This window comes from Rousettus aegyptiacus, unplaced genomic scaffold (genome assembly GCF_014176215.1).
Source record: "Rousettus aegyptiacus isolate mRouAeg1 unplaced genomic scaffold, mRouAeg1.p scaffold_m13_p_3, whole genome shotgun sequence".
Taxonomy (NCBI): Eukaryota; Metazoa; Chordata; class Mammalia; order Chiroptera; family Pteropodidae; genus Rousettus; species Rousettus aegyptiacus.
Genome location: NW_023416306.1, coordinates 70,802,142 through 70,823,705, shown reverse-complemented (window position 1 = coordinate 70,823,705; position 21,564 = coordinate 70,802,142). Strand labels below are relative to the sequence as shown.

The 21,564-nt window shown below is 34.8% G+C and overlaps 1 protein-coding gene across 11 annotated transcripts in view; it reads right to left on the bottom strand.

The window, feature by feature from the left end:
- The window catches only part of CDC14B (cell division cycle 14B), a 77,944-nt gene that overhangs the window by 29,178 nt on the left and 27,202 nt on the right, over positions 1-21,564 (bottom strand). For all 11 annotated transcript variants that reach the window (XR_001594469.2, XM_016125114.2, XM_016125115.2 and 8 more), the window contains exons 2-5: positions 20,163-20,253; positions 19,536-19,611; positions 17,226-17,318; positions 4,275-4,351 (exon numbers count right to left, since the gene is read on the bottom strand). Coding sequence is in view for 10 of the 11 variants with exons in the window: in XM_016125114.2 (XP_015980600.1) it covers positions 4,275-4,351; positions 17,226-17,318; positions 19,536-19,611; positions 20,163-20,253 (337 nt within the window). In the remaining variant the exon portion in view is untranslated. The remainder of the gene's footprint in view (positions 1-4,274; positions 4,352-17,225; positions 17,319-19,535; positions 19,612-20,162; positions 20,254-21,564) is intronic.

The following is a 21,564-nucleotide window of genomic DNA, read 5'->3' as shown; positions in this document are numbered from 1 at the left end:
TTTTAACGTTACTATCTGAATTGGTTACATCTACTAAAGTATGTCGTATGTCAGTCTTGATGAGGACTGCAAATGAGGTCTTAAAACATGTCATTTTTCTTTTGCGAGCTTCTGAATTTAAAATTTTCTCTCCTAAAAGCTGGAAAGGTCACAATTTTACCAATAGCTTATTGACAATATTCAGGAAGGGGAAAAGAAAATGACCTGCAGCAGTGCTTCTCAGAATGGGGTCCCTGGGTCAGCAGCATCGGCATCACCCAGCTAGTTAGAAAGGCCAGTTCTCAGGCTCCACCCAAGCCCAGCTGGGTCAGAAGTTCTAGGGGTGGGGCAAGGGAATTTTTGTTCTACCAGGTCCTCTAGGTGATCATGACATATTTCAATTTAAGAATCACTGACCTACAGAATCAACACAAACACTAGTTTTGTAGAAATAATTTATTTTTCACGAAATAAAAGCTAAGTTTTTCAGAAAGAAAAGCTAAGTTAAAAGAAATTGAAGTAGTTTAGTCTAAATCAAAACCAAAATTATCAGTAACATTAGGGTGATCTCTCACGTTCCTTCCCAATGTTTTTAAAAATTCGTTCCTCAGTTAGCTAGGATTATTCTCTTCTTCACCTATTGATAATTCTTTTCCAATCAAGTTAAGGCATGTTGATCCTGTCTCTGTGAAAACTTAATACATTTATTCCATACATATTTTTTGAGAAGCTACTGTAGGCCAAGCCCTGCTCTAATCAGTGATGATTTAACAAGCTTTGAACTGGTCTTGGCTACACCTCTACCTTATAGTCACACTATCTGAATAGACAACAAGAATCTTACTTCATTCACTCATGTTTATTTCATTAACACCTCCTTCCTCCTACCCAAGCAATCAGGCTTCTTCAAAACAGCAGAGTAGCAGCTATAAATCTGGATGTAAGCCCCTGGCACTATGGTCATTTAACAAACTTAGAAAACTGGATGAGAATTAATGAAGGAGTGTTACTTTGAAACTGCAAAACAATGTCAAGTAGTAGTTTCTAGAAATAATAGTTTTCAGAGAAGATTATACTCATAATCAAAAACTGCAAAGTACCTATCAAAAGGACAATGGGCAAATAATTGTGACACATTCACAGAATGGAATGCTACCAAAAAAAAAAAAAAATGAATGAACTACTGATACCTGCCACAATATGGAGAAATCTCATAGACAGTGTTTTAAAAAGCTTGATCTCAGCTCTTCGAAATGCATACTGTATGATTCCATTTATATGAAGTTCGAAGGCAAGAAAAATTAACTGATGGTGGTAGAAGTCATAGTAGTGGTTACTTGGAAGAGAGAAGGAGTTACCTACTGGAAAGGGATTGCAAAGAATCTTCAGGGGTGGGGGCAATGTTCTGTATCTTGAACTAGATAGTAACTGCATACACATATGTAAAAATTTACTGTGTTATAAACATAAGATAAGTAAAACTTTTAAAATTATATGTACGTTACACATCTAAAAAAAAATAGTATAAATGTTCAAATAATGTTAGCTAAGAACCAGGCACTAAATCAAGTGTTTTATCTGTAGGATGTTACTTAATCCTCACAGCCCCATTAGGGAGATAAAACTGTCATTCCCACTGACAGACTAGGAAACCAAAGCTCACACTTGTAAAAAAACAGAGATATTAGTGGCAGACCCAAGTGTCAAACTTCCTTCCATCTGTCTAATGTCAGTAGCTAAGCTATTAACAATCATGCAATACCACCTTCTCAAAAAAATAAAGCAGAGACCTCCCCGCAAAACAAACAAGCAAACAAACAAACAAATAAGCAAAGGAATATTATAGGTAATAAAGAATAAAATATACACTCTTTATAATAATAATCCAAAGGTATCAAGAAAATGTCGAACTATATTTCATACAATTTTTTCATTGAGACAGGCAGAGAAATAGCTAATAATTCATTAAGGAACCCTACATATATGTGTATATACATATGTAAACTCAGAAGAATACATAAATTGAAGTAAATTAATTAAATGTTGCTATGAAGCATTAATTGTTATTAACCATAAATGAATGCTATTCCTGCATGATCCCTTGTTAACAATGCTTTAAGTTACATTTAGTCCATGCACTTGAAGTGGCAAGGATAAAAGGCTATAATGCATTTTTTTCAAAGTATTATCAGTCTTTATTAATTCTTATTGGCCTACTTTCTAATCACTAAGTTCTATTAGAACAGTATAATGTGGTAAAACATCAGATTTTTAAATGCCATAAATTGAAACTTTTATAAAATACAATAATATCAGGTACTGTTACATATCCACAATACTGCAATTATTTTATTTTTTATAAACAAAAATGAATTACTAGAAAAATGGAAGGAAAAAACAAAATACAAGCCCAAATTCTTCTGTTATTTGATTTCACAGACATAAGCATACTCTATTAAATTACTATAAAAGTCTCTAAAATCTTACTCTCAATTCCTATACTTACCTCATCACAGGCTGGTAAACAAGTTCCTAGTCTAGCCTATTTCACAGGCCCCACTTCAGTAAAAAATGCTTTTGATAAATCAAGTATCTGTGACTGAGAGATTCAAATTTTAGAGCCCTAGCTAAGTACTGTTTATTTGAGAATTACTGACTTCTGCTCCCAGGACCAGAAGTAACTAACTTTATTCCTTAGGGTCAAACTTCAATAATTTTTTAAACACAGGCATAGCAGTAAGCAACATTTATTCTATTTTTTGGCCCCTGTATTTACATTAACATAAACTTTCTTTTAAATCATTGGTATTTCAAAGATCCTTACTTGAATTAGGTAAAATAATATGAACTTATACATATTTCAGGACCTTGTGTTATAAACTTTAAGAATGGTACTATATTATAAAGGATTACCAATATAAAGGAGAGTTCTATAGAAGAGAATTATCCCTGTATACTAATGAGTTTGTCATTCGGGGACCACAAATACAAGTTTGTTCTTCTGAAGGAATCACATGGTTGCCATTACATTTTAGGCCAAGAAGAAAAATGGAGTACTCTACTCTCCAGTATGGAAAATAATCTTCATCTCTTCCTACCCACCTCAAATAACAGAATACTTTAGATGATCCATGCACTAAAAAGAAAGGGCATGATATGGGGTTCAAAGCAATTCTTCTTATTTGCTTAATCACCACTAATAATATACTTAAGTGCAATATAATTGAGTTCTGCAGACTGTCCTGAAAAATCTCTATTTCATGGAGTAAGTCCACGGGCAGTTCCACGAAGTTATTAAGAAGGAGATTCTGCCTAAGGTTTAGGGAGACCTATCCCAAATCTTGTATACAAAAAGTCAAATTTATAACCTTACATTTTAAAAGAAAGACCATACCCTTCCAAAATCAGGCATTCAAGGTATAGGTGATAATCCTAAAACTACTAATTTGTGAGTAGAAGAATGATGCAATATTTGAAATTACCCATACAGTATGCAACAAGTAGAATTATTTCACACACTTATTATACATTCAGCATCATGCAAGTATTTAGATTATATAGCTAAGTCAAGTATTTTTGTAAACAGGTCAAGAATCCTTTTAAAACTTAATATGATTTAAAGAAGAAACACCAAGTTATTTCAAAATATTTCAAAATGATCACATATTAAATTTGAGAAGAAGATGAGGATATCATCCCTTTATATAAAGACATTACTTATCTACCACCTCTATAACACAACAGTTTGGTTTTTCTGGTAGGGGTGTTACATTAGCAACCTCATCCACTATCTCTGCTGGCTATGTCCCTAGGAAAAAAAAGGTTAGTTTTTTGCCCCAGAAATTAACTCCTGACTACTGGGAAAATTTCTTTCTTAACTCCTCAGCAACTGGACTCCTCAGTGATAGTTTTGAGTATTATAAGTCGAGGATTCTCATCTGATCATTCCATTAAGGGAAGCAGTTCTCAAATATGAGCAATTCCACCAACAAGGACATCTGGTAATGTCTGGAGACATTTTTGGTTCTGACAATTGTTACGGGGATGGAAGTGTTACTGGCATCTAGTGGGCAGAATCCAGGCATACTACCGACACCCGGCATTACATAGGGTAGCACCCCCACAACAAAATATAAATAGTGTTATTGTTGCTAGATCTATGGTGTTACTTGCACCCATTCTAAAATGACTGTTTACCAGGTAGGTCTTTTTTTTTGAGAAACAAGAAAAACCAAGATATTTCTGGCAAGGGCCTGATTAAATGAATCTATCTACCACATCATTCTTATATTTACCTGAAAGGAATATAGGATGTATCTCCAAATATTAAAATTCTATATGCTTCTTCTGGAGTTCTCCCCAAATATATAACCTATATTTGAAAAGAGAAGAAAAAGGCAATTTAATTCTAAATAAAGATACAGTACCATCACTATGAATTTTTGTACAATTTCTAGCCAGTCAACTGAGCCATCCCAAAGCTCCGATGAGTCAGTCACCCAGTATCCTGTCAGTGAAGTCTTTTTGTTTGTTTGTTTAAATTTGCCATAACTGATTGGTTGCTTACAATAAGAGTTGTGACCAACAACTTTTTACAACAACCTTTTGTGGTAAAAAGTATAGCAATTTTAGAACAGATTTTCTAAATCAAGAGTTTAGACTGAGCACATACTTTTACCTCATCTCCTTCTAAAAATCCACTGAAACAATAGTTAGAAAAAAAAAATGCAGGGGAACAGGAGACTGGAGTATGAGTTGGGACTCGAATGAGATGGAAAAGGATACAAAAGTAGAACGAAGGTTGACTAATCCATACATTTAGATTTAACTACTTATAATATTGTAATTATAATATTGTACAGATTTCCTATAAAACTGCATTTGTTTCTTATTCTTATTTCCTTTATTTTCAGAAGTACATTATGCTTCAATTTTCATCTAGAAGAATACTTCAAGTTGATTCTTTTAACATTTGAGGTTCACATTCGATATTCCTTGCATTTCTAAAAATTTGTTGTCTTCTGCCTTGACAGTTTTGACTAAGTACAACTTTTATCTGCAGTCCTTTTCTCTCAATAGTTTAGAGATTGTTCCATTGTCTTCTCCTTTCTAGTGTTGCAGAAATATTTACCAGTCTCATGCTCTCCTCCTTTTTTTCTAAAAAACCTGTTCTAAAAACTTGGGAATTTGAGCATTTTACTGGCGTTCCTCTAAATAAGTCATTTTATCCCCCCATTAAGTTGGCCTGGGACTTTCTGACCTTAATCATTCACAAGTCTTTCTCCAACTCACAATCTTCCTGCCGGGTATGACAATTTCATTTTCTTTTTCTTTCTTTCTTTTTTTTTGGGGGGGGCTTTATTGAAATATAATAGACAATTAGTTGCTCATATTTATATTGTACAATTAAATGAATTTTTTTCAATTATAGTTGGCATACAAGAACATATTAGTTTCAGTTGTACAGCATAGTGATTAGAGATTTATATAATTCACCAAGTGATCACACTACATATTTATTACATATTTATTACAACACTATTAACACTATTAACTATTTTCCTTATGCTACACTTTATATCTCCATGTCTGTTTTGTAACTATCCATTTGTACCTAATCCCTTTGCCCTTTTCACCACCCCTCCCAACCCCTCTCCCATCTAGTAGCCTTCAAAATATTCTCTGTAGTTTGTTTCCATTTTTGTTATTTTGTTCTTTAGATCTCACATGTACATGAAATCATGTGCTATTTGTCTTTCTCTATCTGACTTACTTCATTCAGCATAATACCCTCTAGGTCCATCAAGGCAATAACTTTTTCCATCACCTTCCTTTTAGTCCGTGTGTATCTTTTAATCTGAAGTGACTCTCTTGGAGGCAGCATATGTAGGGGTCTTATTTTCTTATCCATTCAGCCACTCTGTCTTTTGGTTGAAGCACTTAATTATTTTCCATTTGAGGTCCTTAGTGATAGGAATGTGGTTACTACCGTTCTTTATTCCTGTTTTTGATATGTTTTTTTCTTCTTAAAGAAGTCCCTCCAACATTTTCTGTAATATTAGCTTGGTAGTGATAAATTCTTTTAGCTTATTTTTGTCTGGGAAGCTCTATATCTGTCCTTCAACTCTAAATGATGGCTTTGCTGGATAAAGTACTCTTGGTTGTAGATCCTGGATATTCATCGTATTGAATATTGATTGAATAGTTTTTTTGAGAAATCAGCTGCCAGTCTTATGGGTGCTCCTTTGTAGGTAACTAACTGCTTTTCTCTTGCTATTTTTAAGATTCTCTTTTTGTATTTAATCTTTGGAATTTTAATTATGATGTGTCTTGATGTGGGCTTGTTTGGGTTCATTTTTTGGAGGACACTCTGAGCTTCCTGGAGTTGTATGTCTATTTCCTTCACCAGGTTAGGGAAGTTTTCCATCATTATTTCTTCAAATAGCTCTTCGGCTTCTTGTTCTCCTTCAGATACCCCTAAAACACAATTTTGTCCTATAGGCTCCTTAAATTATTATTATAGTCTTGGTTTCTTTTTTCTTGACATTCTGATTAAGTGCCCTTGGCTTCCCTATCCTCTATATCAGTGATTCAGTCCTCTTCTTTACCCACTCTGTTGATTCCCTCTAACATACTCATCTCAGATAATGTGTTCTTCATTTCTGACTGGTTCCTTTTATAATTTCCATTTTTATGTTCTTTATCTCTTTGTTAAAGTTCTCACTGAATTCATCTACACTTCCCCTAAGTTCATTGAGCATCTTTACAATCAGAGTTTTGAACTCTGCATCTGTTAGACTGCTTAACTCCATTATTCCTAAAGCTCTGTTCTGTTCTCTCATATGGCATCTGCTTCTTTGTCTTCTTATTTTGGCTGTTTCAATGTACTAAGCAAAGCTCCTAAGTCTCCCTGTCTTGTTAGAGTGGCTTTGTGTAGTAGGTATCCAGAGGCACAGTCCTGATAGGGGTTCAGTAGCAGGCCCATTTTAGACCCAGCCTATGTCCCTCTGGGGCCACCTGTTAAGATTTAGCAAGCAATCTACAGATGATGATGTACTTATAGTTGTCACAAGAGCCCACACCAGAAACTGAGGCCAGTTGCCTCCAGTGTGAATCTTGGAGTTGGCTCATCAAGAAGCACCAGACTCTCAGAAGATGCAACTGGATGTGGCTTGGGTGGGGCCATGAGTCAGTTTCAGGGAATCCTCTGGATGGAGAGACCCCTGTTATCTAGTTTGATGATGTTTTAGCTATGGTAGTGCCTGCATCTGCACATGGGGGTTGGTGGGCAGAGGTGGAACTCAAAAGAATAACAATGGATACAGAAGCCACTTCTATCTGGGAGAAAGCCTTGCCTCTGGCCAGGGTAGGGCATTTTCAATTCATATATGGAGCTGTGGGGGAAGGCCACAAACATTAGATTAAATTCTAAAGCTTACTTTGGGATAATATACTCTAAATTTTGAGTAGTAAAAAGAAGTTACTAAAAAGTTACAAAAGTTTTATCCCTATTATTTCACATGAGCAATTTCCTTCAAGCAAATGGTAAGCACTCTGAAGTGAGGCTCCACAGCTTATGTTTCATTGTAACCCATGATTTGTACATTATAGACTCTGATCTACTGTTTAATTCACTGAACCTTAATCTACTTATCATATAAAAATTTTAAATAATTGATAAAAGTTTGATATAAACATATCATTGAATTAAGAAAAATTACAAAAATTCAGGATCCAGCAAGGATCACTGACACTTAAAGGTATATCCTAAAATAGTTAATTTAGTTTCCAGAGAACATTTTACCAAATTTCTGTTTTAATACTCATAAATGGAAATTTTCTCCAATATCTAGTCTGTTTCTTAATATTTCATCCGATTTGCTCTAAAAAGAATACAAAACTATAACTATATACAATCTTCTAACATTTATTTATCTGTCGCAGCATATGAACCCACAAAAGGTATAAGAACAATTAATTCAAATAAAGGAATGCTATGTTACCTAGTATCAAACAAATTTTCAAGTATACTATTACTGACTCATGTAAGATTGTAATTTATCATAAATTAACCATAAAGTCATCTATAATCTAACTATATACATATATATTACTTACTCCACACTTACACATCTTTTAAGTATCAACCTATCAACTGACTTTCTATTTTATTACTACTTATTTGTAAAAACAATGTAACAACTTTTTTATTAAAAAAATTTTTTAAAATTTAAATCCAGCCCTTCTGCCTGCCCCCACCCCAAATTTTCTCATCTTCTTCTGGTCTCCAACATGCTTCCTTTCTCTTCTAAGAATTACTAGATAACATGAGTTTTTCTCCATTCAATTTTAGGACTTCTTAGCAGACTTCCTCCAAAAAACACCTCTAAAACCGAAGACAAACCAAATAAAAGAATACCTTGAGGTCAATAAGGGAGAGACTAGGGTTTGATTCATTTGTATATGTATATGCATATATACATAATTTAAGTAAATTAGTTAAATGAAATCCAGAGACCTCTTTCAGATTTTCCCTAAATTTCAAATAAGACCTACTCTCAAATTACATAAATTTTTCCTTAAACACCAGATTAATGATAATTCCTCCTGCTCAAGATTGTACTTCTTTGGTTTTGTTAACTACTAAAATTGCAACGGTATTATTTCCTTCTAACTTTCAAAACAAAAAGTCTCTAATATATTAAATAACTATGGGTTAGCCTTGGAACCTAAGTTCAATGCAAACAACACAAGAACGATGTAAGGTTTTTTCTTATGGGGAAACAAAACCTAAATTTCTAGCGATGAACTTTAAAAAAATGTATTTTTTAAATCCAGTTGAGACAAATATAACTGAAGAAAAAAAAATTTATATGAAAAAGAAGAAGAAAAAGGAATAGCCAAAAACAATACAAAATTCAGTTTGGGAATGCCTGTATATTAAATAATATTAAGTGTCATGAAATAAGTTGAAGGAAATTTATAAATTTGAAATGTCCAGTTACATAATGCTATGGTCCCAAGGATTGTGTCTCTCTCATTCATATGTTAAAATCTTAAGTTCCAAAAGGTGATGCTATTAGCAAATGAAGCCTTTGGGAGGTGGTTGGTCATAGGGTGGAACCCTTATAAATGGGATTAGTGCCTCATGAAAGAGGCTCCAGAGAGATCCCTCAGCTCTTCTACCAGGTTAAAGCCCTCAGTGGATCATGCTGTCACTCTGACTTCAGACTCCCGGCCTCCAGAACTGTGAGAAATAAATTTGTTATTTATAAGTCTCCCAGTCTCTGGTATTCTGTTTTAGCAGCCCCAAAGGACTAGGACACAACTATCAAAGAAATATTTGCTAACGACCTATAATTTTTAATTTTATACTCATTCATCTTCCTTCCTAGTCAAAAGGCCTCCCTCCAAATGAAATTACTCTAAATGTTACTTAAGAAGTCCTATAAAAGACTCCTCTATTAACGCAAATCCTCAAATCAATAAACTCTAAATCAATGTAATTTCATGATTCATCACTGTGTTCCTGGCAATTTGGAAGCTAGGAAGCTTCTCAAATTCTTTTGGTATATTTTCATGAGAAGTTATGTATATAGATTGGCCACTCTAATTCCACATTGCTGTCCAAAAATAGGAAGCAACAAACAATGAACAAGAAAAATATCAAACAGCTGTGGTAGCCAGCTTCCAAGACAGCCCTAGTGATGCTCATCTCCTGGTATTTCTCTCATGTGTCCCCTCCCGCGATGAATAGGGTGCCCCTGTGTAAGCGACAGGACAAAACAGTAAACAGTAAAGTATGACTTCTGAGGCTAGATCGTAAAAGACATTGTGAAGCTTATCTCCCTATAGAGACTTTGGTAAAGTTTAAAAAACCAAAAACATTACACAAGTTATCATATCTGAATCAAGAACAAAGGGTATTTAAATACCACAACAAATGTGGCCGCCTGATAAACCATTAAACTATTTTCAAATATTCTTCTTGGAGAAATGTCAAAATGTTTCCAGTATTTAACTGTTTTTACATCAGCCAGATGATATAGTCTTTCCAATGCCAAGAATTCAATTGATCTTTTTTTTTCTTTTTTAAATCTCTCATCAGATTAACATGGAATGCTCACGAAATCAATGCAGGTTGGAAATAAGCATAAAGATCCAACTGCTGAATAAAACAGGTAAGCAAGGAAAGAATATATGTAATAAACGATTTTATATAAAATAGAAGAAATCACTTTCACAGTTTTTGTACAAATACTAGTAAGAAAAAATAATCCTAGATTGTTTTTTTTTTTAAAAAAAAAAATCACATGACCTTCTACTTAGAGTTTTAATTTTTCAATTTGCTTTTGTGTGTGTGTGTGTGCGTGGTAGATTGGTATAATGATCCCCAATTTGGATAAAGAGAAACTGGATGTCCGGAGCAGCAAACACATATCCACCAAGGCCAAACAGCTAACAGTTGTGAGGGAACTGCCCTGAGTAAAAGTGCACATGGATATATTATGTTAATGGTAGGGGCATTTAAGTCAAAGCTAAAATCTTGATTTTTCTAATGAACCCTCCTAATTCTTAAACATTGACAAAAAACAAACTATTACACTGCTTGTTATTGATACAATAGGGCCTACTCCTCAGGCCTTCTCTATAGACAAGAAACCATACTACCTAAAACAAGTACTGGAACAGGGATGGGATCCAAAATTCCAGAGAGCTTAAGAGATCTGCAATCAAATACCATAAATAGTCAGAAGGCCATTTCTCTTTACTCTTTCCCAAAGTTAATACCAACTAGCAGGTATCACTGGTGGCTGAAATACCAGTCAGGCTCACTAGAGAGAAATAAAGTTGTGATGAACTATGATTTCTATAGCCAGCTGCCTCCACCACAGGGTCTTTTATATGGCAGGGCCTGAGCCGTCCCCTCTCTGCAACTCCAGTGTATCTCATGCTACCTGGTGCCTGGTCCTATTTACAGTTGCTGGGTTGCTGTTTGCCCTGCCACTCAGGAAGGGGTCTACCCACAAATGGGTGTTTAGAAAGACTGGCAATCTCACCTGGTTCTGTCCTCCAGTCTCTGAAGCCTCATCTAGACAGCTGTTGGCTGAACTGGATTTTTACTCACTGCTTCCCTCTGCTCCCTTTGTCTTAACTTCTCAAGTGATCCTTTTATCCACCAGCGTGACCTTAACCCAGCATTAGACTACTCTGGGTCCAAAACAATTAAATCGTTAAGAAAAAGTGGACCATAAGTTCGAAAGTTCGTTATTAAATATCAAATTAAGTTCCTGGGTCCTAATTATAACTATCGAAGCAATCTCAAACTCAGTGCAATTTAGAATTCTACTGACAGACTACTAAATTAACATATTCCTACAATTTAATTAGCATCATAATTTCCAATATAAATGTTTACAAGGCAAGCCATTTTAAAGGCTATAAAAATTGCATAAAAATAAATAATAAACACTTTGAACAGAGAATCTACATGTTACCATAATTAGCTCTACCAAAGTAATCTACTAAACAATGGAAAGCAAATTTGCTAACAATAGTTTGCTTGTATCATTTACTTTTTCCTGAGAATGCTTTAACCACAGAAAGATGTTAGAAACGACCGTTAACTTCCCAGGCTAGTCCTCAAAAGTAGATTTAACCTACAAAAGAGTTGAATACTGTTATTATTATCCACAGGAAAATACAAATGATGGGGCAATAAGATGGAATCACTGTTGATAACCAGTAAGACAGAGTGGTAATTTTCTTGCTTTTTAAAATAAAAATCAGATGTAAGGTGTAATAATGGTAGGTAGAACCAGAAAAAAGAAAAAGAGAATGATACTTAGTGAATGCTCAATTTATGCCAGATATTCTACTTAAATTGAACTTAAAAGCCAGCTCAGTGTGAACCTAAATCCCTAAACTTCATCCACTATATAATGGCCTCTTCCAAAGAATTGTTTTGCAACTAGAAATTAATGTTTGCACCACCTAGTAAAACAGCACACTACCTCCATTTAAAGTAGAAATATTAAAAAAAAACTTAAAAGAAAAAAGTAAAGTGACAATTATGTATATAATGAATTATTATTTATTGTAATAATCATGCTAAAATACCCTTCTGTTCATTAAATATTAATGTAAGTTAATGTGATTGATATGCTTCATTTTTAAAAAATTTTTATTTAAAAACCTAGTTGTAAGTTTAGCTATTTCATTTCTTGATTTTAATGTATGCTATAGCTAAAAAAGATACTTTACCATGCTATGTAAATGCAAATGCAGGAATAATTACACTCATTTTAAAAAATTTCATCTAGCAATGATGCCTATTTGGCTAGTAAATTTCCAATTTCCCAACTGCTTATCAGATGTTGTTAAAAACCAATGGGTAAGTGCTACACATTTTTAAAATGTTGAGCAAATGAGTTCAAAACCCACTGATACTTTATTTGGATCATTCTAAAGCAGGTTATGAAATTTTGTTTTGTGGTTAATAATATAACACTTTACTTTGAAAACTGGTAATTAAAGGGAAATGACCATTCATTTTGTCTTTTCAATAGAAATCTGGTTTCAAGGTAACCAAAGAGCCCCACCTGGATATGGGAAAGCTCGATTCCCATAAAAGAAAGCCAGCAGATAAATGAAGGATGAATGAAATAATTTAAAAACATTATACCGAAACGCTGATAAAATTACTGATTCAGGTAAGTATTATCAACTGTCGTTTAAAACACTAGATGCATGACTGATGGAGAACTAAACTTATGAATACATGTGGTTTCAAAATAACACCACAAAATACTTTTAAGTCGTAAGGAGAAAACCATACACTGAAGGGGTTGATGGTTAGTACCTAATCCAGTTGTCATTTTAAGCATCACTAATGGTAACTTAGGTTTTATACATTTTCTGATATGATGCAACATATACTACCTAATGCACAAGCCTATAGATATAACTTCTAGTTCACAAGAAATCCAGAGAATGGAGAACCAAGTTTTAAAATAGCACGTGGACATGTCAATTCTATGTAAGAAAGCAGGGAAATTCAAAAGGCCGAACATTCTACAAGATAACAGGTCTGGTCTCTTTAATAAACTAGTGTTAGCACAAAAGGACTATTTGTGAGAAAAATTAAGGGCACAACCACCACATGCAATGTATGATCCTGGTTTAGATGTTGGTTTGAACATGTTGGGGAAATATGAATATCATCTAAGTATAAAGATGATAAAATATGTATTAAATGAAAGAACAAACCACAGACTGAAAAAAGCAGGTGATAAAGGTGTGCTAGTGAACATAAACATACAATATTACACATACGTTAGCACATGTCCTCCTTCTATAAACTTGAAAGCATTTTTTAAGGAAACTTTCCTAAATTTCTGAGTACACACATATGGGTTTTGTATATCATTTTTTTTACAACAAAATAACAAAACAAAGTTTCAAACTTTTATTTCTGAAATATTCTCTTAATCATAAATTTGTTTTGAAAATAACTTACTTTTCCAGTCAAAATTTCATATTTGAAATGATAGGCTAAGTACTACCACCTCAAAATCTAGCTAGGTTAACAGCCACTGACTTATTGCAGCAGGGCGGCAAGCTTACAATTTCTCAAAATGATACGGTTCACTCAACTTTTTGTGAAAGAAAAATTTGGTTATCTTATGTTCTTCAACTCTTTTACAGTGATTGGTACAAAAGATTTTTAGTTTCATGCTAATTTTTTTTATCAAAGATTGTATCATTTGGAATAGCTGACAAATCCATTTACCAGGCCACATAAAGTACAATACTTGGAAATACAATGAAGACAACCTAACAGTCACACTGCTCTTCTCATACCCATATGGTGTCTGACCATCTGTTTGTAAAGCCTAACCTCTTCCATTTAAAAAAAAAAAAAAAAGAAGTACTAGCGCTTTATTCTCACACCTTCTCCATAGCTCATCATATTGGGTCCTTCTGAGTACACATAGATGAAGGGAGCATGGTTCCTTTCAGAGACCCAGAGTTTAAAAGGACAGAAATAAAGAGTCAATTCATTTGGAATACTTCCTTCCCAACAATTCTTCCTCCAGATTTTTTGTCTTTGTTTTAACATTACCACACCAGCCCCCAATTAAGTAGCTAAAAAGCCTTATTAACTCCAAAATTCCTGAACAATTCCAGAAAAGGTTATCAAGGCTGAAGATCACTTTTTACGGCCTTCTCACTCATCTTTACAAGTCTTTAATCAGAGTATTCAATAGACTTCAACCAGATCAAGCCCTCACTTACTCTGATGTTTCATCTTTTGTGGTATCCATACTACATTTTGATACTCTTTTGCTACTACTAATAAATTTCCTTTTCTTAGAAGTTTTTCTCCTGTTTCCCTACCTAGCATCATGACAGCTCCATGCTCTTACTTTAGCCATCCAGTCACAGCTGCATAGACTTTTGCTACAGCCAAGAGCTGTCACCTACCTGTCTAGCTGGCTTCTAGCTAAACAGAGGAATGAACTCAAGTGGATATCCAAATTGTTTACCTGGCACTTTCCTAACCAATCGAATCAGTGCTAACCTGAGAACTGTAAAATCTTGAAAGAATTTCTAAACTTAAAATATATTAAATAAAAAAAATTAACTTGTGCCTGTTGTTAAACAGGAACAACAGGTCCCAAATGGAGTCACCTTTGCTAAGCCCCATCAAGATTTAATACTTAACCTAACTGTAGTTGCAGCCATCCCAGGAATGGAATTTTAAGCCAATCAGTCTGGAATTTCTTGCTCAACACTAGTAAGATAATCTGCCTCACAAAACTCACTGCCTTCCTCTAAGGGAGGGTGACAGTGCCTGAAATAATCCACTCTTCTAACTTCCTTGTCCCACCATCTTGCTACCCATAAAAACCTTCCATTTTGTACTGCTCATGGGAGCACCTTTCTATTTACTATTACTATTCATATTTCCCCAAATATGAATATCATCTGGGTATAAAGATGATTCATGAATTGTTGAGTAAATCTAATTAGATCTTTAAATTTAATCAGCTGAATTTTTATTCTTCAATAATGCCAAAATACAACCATAAACAAAGTGAAAAGGCCGAAACCAAACTGAGAATATGCCAACAAATTTTCAATAAATATGCCAAAGCACCACTGTTTTTTAACCAGGAGTAAACAATAGCAACAAGATTTAAAAAGAGAGATTTCTTAGTTATAAAATTATCAAGTGTTTTATTTTTGCTTTTAAGACAATCCTTGGTTCCCACCATGCCCACAGCCGCCCTCTGAGGGGTCCTTCACACTGTGGTGACCAGGTCTGATTCCTCAAGACCCACCATCTTGGGGACATCTCATATGACCAGAGACTAAGTACTGGCCAAAAAGCAGCTTGGTCTACGGCTGTGCCACCGTGAACATGCCCTATCTCATCTGATCTCGGAAGCTAAGCAGGGTTGAGCCTGGTTAGTACTTGGATAGGAGACCACCACTTAGGAAGACCTGGTGCTACAGGCATTTAAAAAAAAAAAAAACACAAAACAAAAAAACAAAACAAACAGCCTGGGCAGAACTTTGCATGTTCCGCTCAGGAGCACATTCTCCTACATGGAACTGCTGCAGCCAGCCAGATTCTCTCCTGGGCTGCATAAAGATTTTTACTATCTGTCATACTAAGGACTATTTCTCCAGGGTTCCCTTTAATATGTTATAAACCCCAAGAACTCTGGCTGAGTCCGTTTTTTCTGTAAAGCTTTCATGATTTTCTGTAATCATGGGGTTCCTCTCCCCAAAGATAGGCCAAGTAGTGCGACCAAATGTCCTAGTTAAAATAGCCACCTCTTCATACTCTCTTTCTTGAGCCTTTGCTTAGGCTCTTTTTCCCCTGTAAGGGTTCTGCTGCTAAGCACAATAAACAGCAGGAAGGATGGAAAAAACAAAAACACCACAACTAGGTATGCTTAAGAAATCAAATTTTAATAGATATAACCTACAACCTATGTTTCATACATTCAGTATGAATAAAAGTTATCTCAGAAACACTTCTCAACTACTTTTGTGAGCACAAATAGGAAAACAAAACCAAAAAAGCTTTAACAATTGCTATATGCCTTAGAAATGGAAAAAATATATATTAAATGTTGAGGTGAAATTGTAACTAGTAACACCAACTTTTGGTCTAATCATTGCAAATTCCAGATTATCAAGCTATATATCAGAAAAGATCTTAAGGGAGAAAGCATGACAGAAGCAAGTAGCAAGCTGAGGGAAGAAAGAATTTATCTCAGGAACAAGAACAATCTTTTTTTTTTTTTTTTTTTTAAATCTAGGAGAGTAACTATTTCGACTATAGTGGATAGGAATGGAAGAAACAATCCACTCTCTATTCTTCTCCACTGAATGGAGCTCTAGCTTCCATATGACCAAAAAGATGAGGGACAGTGCTCTCTGGAGGAGCTTACTTGGGAAAAAACTGTTCCTTAGGTAACTCCTGCAGATGAATGCACTAGGCACTAGATATTATCTGACTCTAAAAAAAAAAACCCAAATATCTTCCATGATAGTTACAACTAAATGAGATTCGTAACTCTTGTACAAACACCAGCTATTCCAAAGCATACTTCCAGTGATCCAAACAGACCAATCACTCAATGTCATATGGAATCTACACAGCATGTTACTCGTTTTCCTAAAATAATGACACACCACGTCTTCCTGCTAGATGTCTTGGTGAGAATGAAAACGATCTTAGAATCACACCTCAGTTAGGAAAAAATTGTTTGTATTCAAATTATAAAACACTCTTACTTCAGGTGGTACACTTTTGATTTTTTTTTTTAAATCAATTATTGGTCCAGACTCCACTCTCACAACTTCACTAAGTGGATCACGAGTTACTAACAACACAGCTTTGGGGGCATTATTTACTAATCTTAAATGATATAACACACAAAGAATTTCACACTAGTGAAATTTTTTTTTCCGGACATTTTTAGAGCAGTTTTATGCTCACAGCAAAATGAGTAGAAGGTACAAAGATCTTCCATATACATCCCTCCCTGCCACATATACACAGCTTTCCCCAGTTGGTCAGTTTTTAAAAAGCAAAACACATTCTCTTTCGAAAGAAATCAAGACATTATTTAGAAAAGGTAATTTCAAATTTCCAACAGCAAATTTAAAGTATCACTGTTGAATGCATCGTCACTAATACATTAGGAAACCACTTAAATACTTACCATATAACATCCAACAAGGAAAGCAGCATTTGCTTGTTTTCTCTGATCAGAGCCAGTATAATGAACAATTTTCTTCCTTATCATTGAAATGGACTGCATGAAGACACACAGCTGTTAGTATTTTCTTTTAAATTTCAAGTTTCCTAAAACTTTATTTTGTGATGAAGATAAATTCCAAATCTCACAATGTATTCATATTAGCAAGACCTTTAAAAATATTAACTTTGATACCCCAAAGTACCATGTCTCTTCCCGTAAGACATTCTTAGATTAGAAGGAATGAACAATGAAAGAAGTAGAAAGAAGATATGAAGAGATATATTCTTAAAGTACAGATTACTTCTGAAAAATACACATAAGAAGTTAGAGAGGGGGGCACTTTTCTTTCATGTTCCTACTGCTTGATTTAAAAGAAAAAAATCAATTCTCAAGACCTTTAAACTAAAAGAGTCTACAGATACATGCAAAAATAATTCTTTCTGTCAGAAATCAGGGCGGGGGGGGGGTGGGGCGGTGAGGGTGGCGCAGAGATAGTGTAAGCAAAGCAGGCTCTCCTGTGGCGCTGCTAATGTGTTTTCGATCTGAAAATAAAGATCATGACCCATGTACGCTGTTTGTGAAAACTCATTCACCTGTATACTCATGATCTGTACATGTTCCTGTGCATATATTATACTTCAATAAGAAGTCAAAATGAAAAGAATAACAGATTTAAATATCAGAGGAACACATGCTTAGTTAGCACTTCCTCTCCCATACTTCAATAGTGTGAGTAGAGAGATGGGTTCGGCTTTGGGTTCAGAACAGAGCTTATTCAGTTCAATAAGCTCTCATTCCTTGGTTTCTATGAGTCAGGGAGAATATGTACATATCTTCCTTTAGTTATTTACATGGAATAAGAGATCCAAGTTGATTTTTAAAAACTAAAATAAACCAAATCAGCTGTAGAGCAACGCGAGCACAAGATACTTTAATTCAAACTCTCCACACACTTTTATCACTACTAATTGAATAGGCAGTAATGGTTATCATGTTGAGTGATCAACACTCTACAAGTTGTGCTAGTAAATTATGACAAACTGTTCAAAAAAAAAAAAAAAAAAAAGGACCAATATATTCTTAGTTAACCCAAAGTCCATAGCTGGCTGAGTACAGAAAAACATTCTTTCAAAATTAAAGCACAGGAGAAACAAGTAGGGGGAGAGAAAATTATTTTCAGCGTCCTGGCCCTATGTAAAACAAAAGACCTGCCACTGACAACTGGAAAAAGGGAGGGGCGGCATAAATAGATAAGACTATAAATGCTTATATTCCTATTCAAGAGAGAAAAAAAGTCCAGAAAGAAGAGTCTCCATCTCTATATAAATCTGTAGTGAATACACATGTAATACGGAAATAAAAAGCAATGCTACAACTTCCATTAGCTCATCTGACAGGTGCTTCTAATGTTTATGATGTGAAATTTTACGTTTTATTCTCAGGGAAAAAAATCTGCCTTACCCATAACTTTTTAATATAATTTAATTTTTAAATAAAAATACATTTTATTTATTCTGTGTAGTAGCCTGGTAAGTAATTGATTGAATAAAGTTTTTAAAAAGGACCTATCTTCAAATATAGTACTTTCCATGTGAGAATCTATAGTGACTTATTTGGAATTGCCAGCAACGCATAAACATTTCTTTATTGTGCATGACCAATAATTAAAGTTTGGATGAGGGGGTGTCTAAGTTCAAACTAATGAATACACACTTTTGTAATTCTCAATGACACAGCCTTAACCATACATTGTTTGCCCTTGCTTACCCTACTCCTTAATCATATGTGTTAACTGTCAAGGTGGAGTCACTAGTAGTACAACATCATGGGAGATTCAAAATTGAATGAGAGAAAGTAAGATTAACTAACTTTTCTTCATTAGTTCGCTAGCATACCCTCTCTATCAAAGTGAAGGCAGAAAGAACAAAGACTACAGCATGGGAAGTTTCTCTTGTTAAATTTAGTTGCGTTAGGTCAGCAATAATAGGTTCGCTTTACTAACCAATTTCTATTACGGCTTTTCGAGTATTTGAATATCACCAATTCAAACCAGAACCAAATGACCCAAACTTAAACCGCTGCATAAAAACTCTGGAAAAATAACTTATACACTATGCCTTCTTAAAGCAACCATGGGTATGTCCCAAACACCACCGCAATGAAAAACATGACATTTTCTTTTTAAAAATAGAGATATGCTTTCCTTACTCCCCCAACCCCAAGATCAGACTAACGATAATTAAGTCAATTCTTAAGTAAAAGTGACTTTACCTTTAATTTCTTATTTATCTTGCAACAATATCTGTAAACCATTGCCAGATTGAGGGGTCCAAAATCTGCGTAGAAGCTTGAAAAATGAAAAACAAAAACGTGTATATAATATTCTAGATACTCTGAATATAAATGCCTTTTTGGAGCTACGACATCAAATTAAGACAAGAAAGCATACACCATTTTGTTATCAGTCACAGAACTTAAAGGTACTGCCTTAATTAGTGGAAGAGATATCCCGGTAAGCAACGCCTATTAAACAATATAACAAAACAAGTGGTTCAACACCTGAATACAACCTCGAATAACATATGGAAACACCTTCTGAATAAAAAAGCTGTTTTTCCACACATTTTTTCCACCGGTAAAAATATGTCTTTATACATTAGTTTATATCTCATTGTACTGTAAACTATTAAAATTTCAAATGTAAATTGTTAAATTTAGAAAGTTGTTTTCATTTTTATTTTTTCTCTAAGGATCTATTTTATTACTACGGGTTAAAGAAAAAAATCTTGCAATGATCAATCAACAGATCTATACTTTTCCAAGGCTATCCTATTTATAAACATACCTTTAGATTCTTTTAAAAAAAGTTATTAACAATCTTTAAAAAGCAATACTTACTTCTCATATTCAAGTTCATTATCTATGCTGAAATAATGTACATTTGATGAACTCTTTGGTCTGCTGTAGAGAATGGCAAAACAAAGGCGATCTGAAATGGAAAAATTGCAATGTTCCTTCCTTCAGATTATCAAAAAACATTTCATATATCATGATGCAACTCTTTTCAGATGAAGTCAGATTTTTATTTTTTTCTATGCATGTTTCTGATGGTAAGAGTGCCAACAGAGACTTTGAAAATGTTCTGGCTATTTTGATAATAAATAAGCAATTTTTTTAAAAAGAGAAATTGCCTTTAATCATAAGTTTCAATAAAGATAAGTGACCTTTTACGTAGCAATATGGCTAGATTTCTGGAGGAACCTCTCATCACAAAGCTTTAGTTTCTCTGGACTAAGAAATCTGAGTAAATGGCAGCATGCACTTGATAGCTAGCCTTCAACCTAGATGACTTTGGCTATGTATCACTGCTTTTCAAGGCATCCTAAAGAGTCATTTCAATAAGAAACTGTATTTTAAGTAGAAAAAGAACACTTTCACAATTGCTTCAAAATTAACGTTTACAGCTATAGAACACAAACAACAAAACGGGTTTATCCAACTATTCTTAGGGATCACTATCACTTTTATAGTGACTTTTACAATTAAACAAATTACCACTGCAACAGAAGCAATAAGAGGTTTCTCCATGATGAATGTGAAATGAACTTGTGTTGCATAAATGCAGTTAGGCTGCTGTGATATTTAGCAAGAATGGTAATCGGTATTAATAATGCTCAGAGGGGTTCCACCCTTCCTCCCCCATCCCGCCTCCAAAAGAAGTTGCCTAAAAATCCTTGTGAAGCGAAGCCATCCACAATCCCTAGTAGCAGCAATACTAGTCCTGCTAGTGAAACACTCCGCTCTTGGCAAAACCAAGTTCAGCCTTAAGAAATAAAGGACGCTAACTGGCATCCTTTCCCCAAATGGAAATTTAAGCAACTGTCAGCAATTCAGCTCACACAATTGCTGTATTTAATTCCTCATAAACGCAACCACAAACACTCAAAAGGGTGACGAGCTTATTCTTTTCCAACCACTAATGACCCTTGGTCCCTTTGCACAGTGACCACGATTTTGCTCCCTTGGGTGGAGAAGCGCAACTCACCTACCAGCTAGGGGCTCCCCACTGCATAGGTCTTATTCATGTTCGCCCCAAAGCAAGACCACGCCTGGGGACTAGGAGACACGGGAGGCCACCAACGCCCATGAGACAGCATCGGCCCTGGCTCCAAAGTTTAAAGGCACCTCCTGGCCAGCAATCGGGGCCTCCTCGAAGCCCAGGCACCATATGATGCCCATTAAATACGGTGTGTCCCTCGCGGCGCCCGAGACAAGCCAGCCCTGTACCCTTCGCACTCAC